The sequence below is a fragment of the Theobroma cacao genome, chromosome 10, assembly GCF_000208745.1.
Source record: "Theobroma cacao cultivar B97-61/B2 chromosome 10, Criollo_cocoa_genome_V2, whole genome shotgun sequence".
NCBI lineage: Eukaryota > Viridiplantae > Streptophyta > Magnoliopsida > Malvales > Malvaceae > Theobroma > Theobroma cacao.
The window spans coordinates 13,753,064-13,760,757 of record NC_030859.1 but is presented as its reverse complement, the minus strand read 5'-3'; the positions used below and the strand labels follow the sequence as shown (position 1 = coordinate 13,760,757).

The 7,694-nt window shown below is 32.8% G+C and overlaps 1 protein-coding gene and 1 long non-coding RNA gene across 2 annotated transcripts; both read left to right on the top strand.

Annotated features, from left to right (window-relative positions):
• On the top strand, positions 2,089 to 3,304 carry LOC18586793 (metalloendoproteinase 2-MMP). Its single transcript, XM_007010351.2, has one exon. It carries the CDS (start codon positions 2,117 to 2,119, stop codon positions 3,050 to 3,052), a length of 936 nt encoding a protein of 311 aa, XP_007010413.2. The 5' UTR covers positions 2,089 to 2,116; the 3' UTR covers positions 3,053 to 3,304.
• Positions 5,691 to 6,867, top strand: LOC108663757. The gene is made up of 3 exons (XR_001929770.1): positions 5,691 to 5,732; positions 6,399 to 6,472; positions 6,826 to 6,867. It is a non-coding gene; the product is annotated as an uncharacterized LOC108663757 (long non-coding RNA).

The following is a 7,694-nucleotide window of genomic DNA, read 5'->3' as shown; positions in this document are numbered from 1 at the left end:
ATTGCAAATAATTATTTACTGCTAAGGATATCATGTTGAGGAATCTAGGACTTACCATGAAATGATAAATTATAGGATGAAAACTTTTTAATTTTATTTTTTTAAGCTTGGTGGTGTTTAATTTTATTCTTTGTTTGGATACGAGAAATCTGCTAAGATTTACCAGCAAGCTAGTTTTAATCAGTTAAACACATAAAGGCACGGACTGAAAACAATTATTTCAACAGCAATGAAACAAGATAATTTTTCCATCAGCTAGTTTGCAGAAATAAGCAAACCACAGAAAATAATACAACAGATATTTGTTTTTTAATGGGATTAAGAATTGGATGTGGAGGGAGAAGCTACTGACAAAGAAAAGAGATAATTAGTTTGGCTTTTTAAGGTCAAATACAGAAGCAACATTGGGGCTTGGCCATGGCAGGATTTGATGGTGTAATAGAGGCCTCTTTTATCGACTGACTTCTTTCTCCTTAAAGCCAGAAAAAGAAATCAAAATAGTCAAAAAGGAAACTTTCTTAAGTTTGGGTTTAAAAGAATATAAATCAATTGTGTTGCATAAATTTCCAATGACCGACCTCTCAAACTTAAACCAGATTGGAAGAAAAGTCCACATTCTAAAGGGTTAAGGATAAATTCGTGTTTGATTTCTCTTTCGATTATGTTATAAGTTTGAGAATAAAGGAAGTGTAGCAATTCCCTTTGTTTTAGGGTCTTTATCGGTGTCAATAGTGTTGGGAGGTGGGCTATCTTTTCATATGAATATTTCATTTCTTTTTAATTGAAAAAGCTTAACTTAGGAATTCTTCTTTATGCATACAATGATCTTTTCATTCTCATTGTTAGAAGATGGTGCCTTAAAAATGAAGAAAAAAAAAAGACACAAAAGAGTTTTTGGTTTTTCTTATTTACAAAACAACTCACATTCACTCTTGGTTAGGTAAAAAAATCAATATGCCTATTCACTATTTATAGATGTGTTATGGATATAGAGATAAGATATTTTTTTTAAATTTAAATAAATTAAATTTAAATGTAATTAATTTTTATATAAATTTAAATATAATAGATTATTACGTAGATAATCTTTATTTTAATTTAAATTTATATCCTATCCAAATGTTTTGAATTATTCAATTATGAAATATCATCAAAATATCCAATATTAATTAATTAAATATTTATTAATTATTTATAAATAATTAACAAAGTTGCATACCAGGTGAAGCATCACATTTAAATGCAACAAAGAGAAAACTAGACGGAGAACACGTGGCTTGTTTTGGGAGTCGGGTCACTTTGGTATCATTAGCGGTGACAATTGAGTCGGGTCACTTCGAGCTGGTTCACTTCAGATCAAAGGAATTTTGGATTCTTTCAAGTTTTATTGTGTTCAATCAAATCCTTATACTTTTATTTTGAATCAAATAAATCTTTATACTTTATTTTGAGTCAAATAAATCCTTATTACTAATAGTTGATTTAGTCAAAATGTTATTTGTCATTCTATTTGGTTTATAAGAAAATGTGAATAGTAAAACTGACAATCAAAAAGAATATTAAGGAATTACTCTCGTAACATCAACCATAGAACTTGAATAAGAATTTTCCGAATCAAGTTCGTGAGATTTTCCGTTAAAGATGAGAAAATAAAAATTAAATTTCAAAAACCAAATTCTTAAGCAAAATGGTTTGCATTCACCAATATTAATACTCACCTTGAATCTTTTAGGTGAATTATGCATTGCAGCAACTGTAACTTGACTTGCAGGTGGGGGAATGTGGAAAATATGTTCCTTCTTGGAAATGAAATATTAGACTGAATTACCAATTGAGAATTAGTCAAATGATTTGTGTAGCTTTTTTCTTCAAAGAGAAATTAGGCCATGTACTAGGCTTTTTTTCTTCCACTTTGAATTCACATGTCTTTAGGTACAATACAAGATCTAGAAAGTAAACTCATATTAGAAACAAAGACTGACTAAAGACTCGTGTTCACAATCTTTAATTCTTTTTTGTTTTGATTTCTCGTAAGATGGCTATAAATAGGGACAGCATATGAGCAAATGCCATATCTACCCAAGAAATTAAGCTTTTAGAAAGCTGTAGCTTAATCATGGCATACAATGCAATTTCGTTCTTGTCATTCTGCACCCTCCTTGTCCTTCCCTTGCTGTTTCAGGCTACTTTAGCAGACTCAAAAGACAAAAAGCCATACCCATTTGATTTTCTCAAGCACCTCCAAGGGTGCCACAAGGGTGACAAGGTTAAAGACATACGTAAGCTCAAAAAGTATCTCGAACAATTCGGTTACTTGAGCTATAGCAAGAACAAAACTCATGCCAATGATGATGATTTCGATGATCTCCTGGAGTCTGCCATCAAAACTTACCAGCTAAATTTCCATTTGAATTCCAATGGAGCTTTGGACACCGAGACAGTATCAAAGATGATGATGCCTCGATGTGGGGTAGCAGATATCATCAATGGTACATCTGGGATGCGTTCTGGCAAGAAAAAGCCCCACCGAGCTGCAGGCTCTAAATCTATCCATGAAGTATCCCACTATGCTTTCTTCCCACGAAGCCCTAGATGGCCACCTTCCAAGTCCCATCTCACCTATGCATTTCTTCCAGGGACTCGTGCCGATGCTGTGAGCCCCGTTGCAGGAGCTTTCCAAACATGGGCTGCAAATACACACTTCAGATTTTCGAGGATTGACAACTATAGAGATGCTGATATCACTATTGGCTTCCAACGTCGAGATCATGGAGATGGAAACCCTTTCGACGGCCCTGGTGGAACATTAGCTCATGCTTTCGCACCAACTATTGGAAGATTCCACTATGATGCAGATGAAACATGGTCTGTAAGTGCTAGGCCAGGCACTATGCACTTGGAGACTGTTGCATTGCATGAAATTGGACACCTTCTCGGTTTGAGTCACAGCTCGATTGAGAATGCCATTATGTACCCAAGCATCACGGCAGGAACATCCAAGGGTTTGGCTAGGGATGATATTGAAGGAATCAAGGCTCTATATAACAGATGAGAAGTTATCAAGTGAAATCTTATGCATTAATATTGCATTTTCGAGGCAATTTAATCATGAGAGATTTTGTATTTTCCGTTTCGATTATAGTTAAAGTCTAGTCCATTAGAATAAGTCATTTCTGACAAAATAATTACAGGAAAAAAGGGACAGTCTTTCTGTTTTTCTTTTTGATTATAGTTAAAGTTAATTCTATTACTTGTCTCTATACAATTTTCTAGATTAATTTTCAGTTTGGTTTTGGAGCTTGGATCTACGGTTATCAACTTGACTTCTTCATCATGATCAATGGATTGCTTTCAGAAGTATGCTTCTACATTTATTTATCCAAATGAAGAGGTCCCTTTTTCCTACCCTTCTAAAAAAAGTTCAAAATTCAAATTTATATGTTATTATATTTTTCGAAAGTAGTAATAAATATGATTTAAAGGTAAATTTCTAAATATTTGTTGTATAAAATGACCTCCCTAAATATGAAGGAAAAGACTTTGTAAGTCGATAGCATTTTGGAAATGGGAATGGCCAACATTGATCATTCAATGAAATTAAGACATCTTAAATTTTGTATGTGCCTAAAGACTGGGGCAATTCGAAGTTTGAAGGTCTTTAATCTTTGCAAATTTTAGTTGGCTGCAAATTTATTAACATAAATTTCAAAATGAGAAAGGTAAACACATATATTTGATGGCTATGACAGATAGATTAATTATAAAAAATAATTGTCATGATATATATTAAAGGAAATAACATTTCTTAAAAATAATTAGCCTTTTACTTCTTAATTATTAGTAGGTTTTTGACATGGAAGAGAAAAATCTATTAGACGTCAAGGAAGAGAGAATATTTGTCAAGGAAGTAGACTGCTCCTTATTGGAAATGTATTGGTCGACAATAAGGTGGAAGTCCTTATGGGATTATTAAGAAAGAAGAAGACTTTGTCTAAGTCAAATAAAAAATGCCAATAGACCACATTTGATAGAAACTAAACTCTTGCAAAAATTGGAAAGCTTAGTGGTAGAAGACCTCGCAAATGTAGAATAAAACAAACCGAATTTCAAAATTTTTAATGATGAAGTCCTTAAAATCTGACCGAATAAGGTCTTGGAGTGATGAACATGAAGGCTCCTGCCAGTACAATAATAATCATGGGCTTAGTTTCATTCACGAGAGATAACTTTACGAATACCCAACAAACCACAGTCAAAAAGTGACTGAATACCAATAAAAACGTAATGGCAAACGAAGGGAGAGGGAAGCAAAGAAGCACAAATGGCAAGCCCTGAGAACAGAAAACAAAAAAAAAAAAGTGAGAGATGTGAAAAACTCAAAATATCCTTCTAAAATCACCAGAATACCTAGACGAGAGTCACACTATGAAGGGGTCTGTACATGAGATTCTTTATATTAAAATAACATGTGATCTTGACTTAAGATAATCATTAATATAAATAATTACATACTTAAAATAAATAAGAGAGCATTTATTTTAGCATTACTTCTATTAAAATTTGCTGCTTTGAAGAAATAACGTAATAATTTTTAATTAAAAAACCTAATTATAATGTCTTCAATGTATAAAGTACTGCCCTTTTTTATCAGCTTGGAGGTTTCAAGCTTATTATTAATTCTCTTGCTTCAATGGAAAGAGACTGAGTTAATTTCCATTTGAATGGCAGTGGCATACTATAATACCCTGTACTTTGATATGTTGGCTAATAAAACTTACCGGATGCCAATTGAGGTTAATAGAGTGTTTAAAAGTGATGAAGGATGGAGGGAATATTTTAGAGTAAAATATTCCGCACGTGAAGCAATAATAATTAATAATATTTTTTTATTGAGGATGAATTAACGATATAAAAAGTAATTCGGAAGTGAATTGAGGCATAATAAGACATTTTTGGTGTTAAGGAGATAAGTGGAAAATTATCAAACCCTATTCTATAAAATAATTAACGACGTCATTTACATACTCAATAAAATATTTGCATGTTTAGGAAGTTCGAGAAATAGTTAAAAGATGATATTGCCCCTAATGGTACCATTAAGTCGATTAAGCCTCGAACTAGTTCATATAGGAATTTTAAGGTGAAATTAAGAGTTTCACAATTCAAGAAGGACTTAAAATGATGATTTGGAGTTTGAGGGTTGAATTGGAGTCAATTTGGAATTTTCATGTTCTAGGGGTAAAAGGGTAATTTTGTCACCTAAGGACAAAATGGGAATTTTTAAAAAAGATTTTGATCACATTTGACTCATTGGAGTATGATTTGAGTTTGAGAGGTGAAAAATTTAAATTCTGACATTTTTTGAGTACCAGAGGTAAAACAATAATTTTACGAGTTTACGGGGGCAAAGTTAGAATTTTGGAATTTTACACCACCTAACACTTGTCATGCTCATGGATTTCAGCCATTAACATTTTACATTGTAGATAATTGAAACATTTTATGTGGTGGAGAGAGATTGCTTAATGGATAAGTATTACACATGAACCAATGGAAACATGCCATGTGTCAAGCTTGGATCATTCTAGAATTTCCTTGTAAAATCTATTTAAAACTCTCTTATTCTCACCCATATGGCCGGCCAAAGCATGAAGTGAAGAGGAAAGGAATGAAAACAAACCCTAGCCAAGAAAATTTAAGAGAAAGTGTGAAAATCCAAGGAATTAAGCAAGGTAAAGTGAAAATTCTTTATTTTTACTTGAGATTTACAATACCCATGCTTTATTTTCTTATTTCCATGGTTGAAAAGCATGCTTTCATGGTGAAGTCATGGCTGGTCAAAATGGGTATGGAGAGAGAATGATCTTGGATTGGTTTGATTTTAGGTATGTTAGTGTTTTTAGGTGATTAATGATGTGTAACATGAAAATAAGTGAAGAAAATCACCAAAGGTTTGGTGCCCATCAATAGCCGAATTCTCTAAGTGAATAATGAGGAAGAATGGGACGTTATTCTAGGTGATTTGATTAAGAAATAATAGTTTTTGGTGTAGGAATTAATGAATTATGGAGAGAAAATTAAGTAGGAATAATCACGGAGTTAGTGTACCATTGTTGGCTGAAAGTTCCAAGAAGAAAGTGAAGATAAATTTTACCTAATTGTGTGTTAATTAGTTTTTGTTTGGTGAATTGAGGGATTGGAAAAGAAATGGAGCAAGTTGGAGTGAAATTGGACGCATTGGCCAATTTATCGAATGAAAAATCGACTTAGGCCGATACCGAGTCTAGATGGCTACCCGTGCATTTTTCATTTCATATCATGCATATATATCGAGCTTGAAATAGCTTATGACTATTAGACACAATTTAATTCGAATATGTGTCATGGATTATGGCTAGGTGGTGAGCCATTGGATACGGGTAAAGGACTTTACCCGCGGACTGGAAATAGGAGTATTTATACTCCTAATACTGTGAGTGGACAATTTATCGTCTTAAATATCTAGAGTAATTATACTTGTTTGATGCTTTTATTGAATGGTGAGTTTAAATTATAAAATATTATGTTTTCCAATTAAAATATTTTTTAATAAAAATGAGATTTATACTAGTTTTGAAATCAAATATTGTTTTGGGAAAATTGAGTATATGGAGACTGTGTTGAATTTATGATTTTATATGTTATTAAAATTGTAGCTTATGACACTATGGTAGCATGATGGCTAAATTTTTGGGGTTGGCATGAAATATATGAATAGTTTTGGATTGGTCTCGATAGACTGGATTAAATTTTATTCGCCATATTATGCTACTAAAAATTTTATAGGTCTGGTGGCATATTAAACGGTCACTGCAGTGGTGGGGGTTTCCGTGGACTGCCTATGAGAGGGGCACGGTAATCCAATTATATACTTACCTTCGGGGGGAGATGTTGGATAAAGTATCTCCTGAGGTAAGATTTGAGTGCACCTCACGTTTGGACCACCACGTGAGAGTGAGACTCAGCCAACGCCAAGGAATGACTGTGTGTCAGATGTGAAAACATGTTTATGGGTATGGGACTTTTAACAGCCTTGGCGGTCTCAGTGAGATACCTTGACGAAGGTACCCGCGAGAATGATTCTGGCAGGGGCCAAGTTTAAGAAATTCATAAGCCGGGAAATTTTGATGAAAAGAAATTGTTTGGTATAGATTGAAACGGATTTTGCGTTATGAACATTATTGAGATATAACGTTTTTATATTATCTCCGTCTACTTGGCTTTAGATGCTTTTGATGGTAATTGTTTACTCACTGGGATTATGTAATCTCACCCCTCTTCCTATCCATTTTTCAAGCTCAGGACAGTTTGTTGATAGTTGATTAAGACGAGAATTAATCTCAAAGTTGCATCCTAGAAAGTAAAGGTTCATAGCCCTACACCTTCTTGGTCAGTTGGGGGCCCACGTATCACTGTAAACAAAATTTCATACTTTAATTATCTTTATTACTATATGAATAAATTTATTTTACTCTTACTCTATAAAAGTTATTTTAAGAAGACTTTGAAAATATTGTGTTTTAAGAAATAGAATATTTTATTTAATATTTTTATTATATTCAAATAGCTATAATTTTACTTTAAACGAATGTTTTAGACTTCAAAATTTAATTTAAATCATGAAATATGTGTTTCCACTTACATAGTACATTTTT

Coding starts and splice junctions, on each gene's coding strand:
- LOC18586793 (XM_007010351.2), top strand. CDS start 2,117: ATGGCATACAATGCAATTTCGTTCTTGTCATTCTGCACCCTCCTTGTC.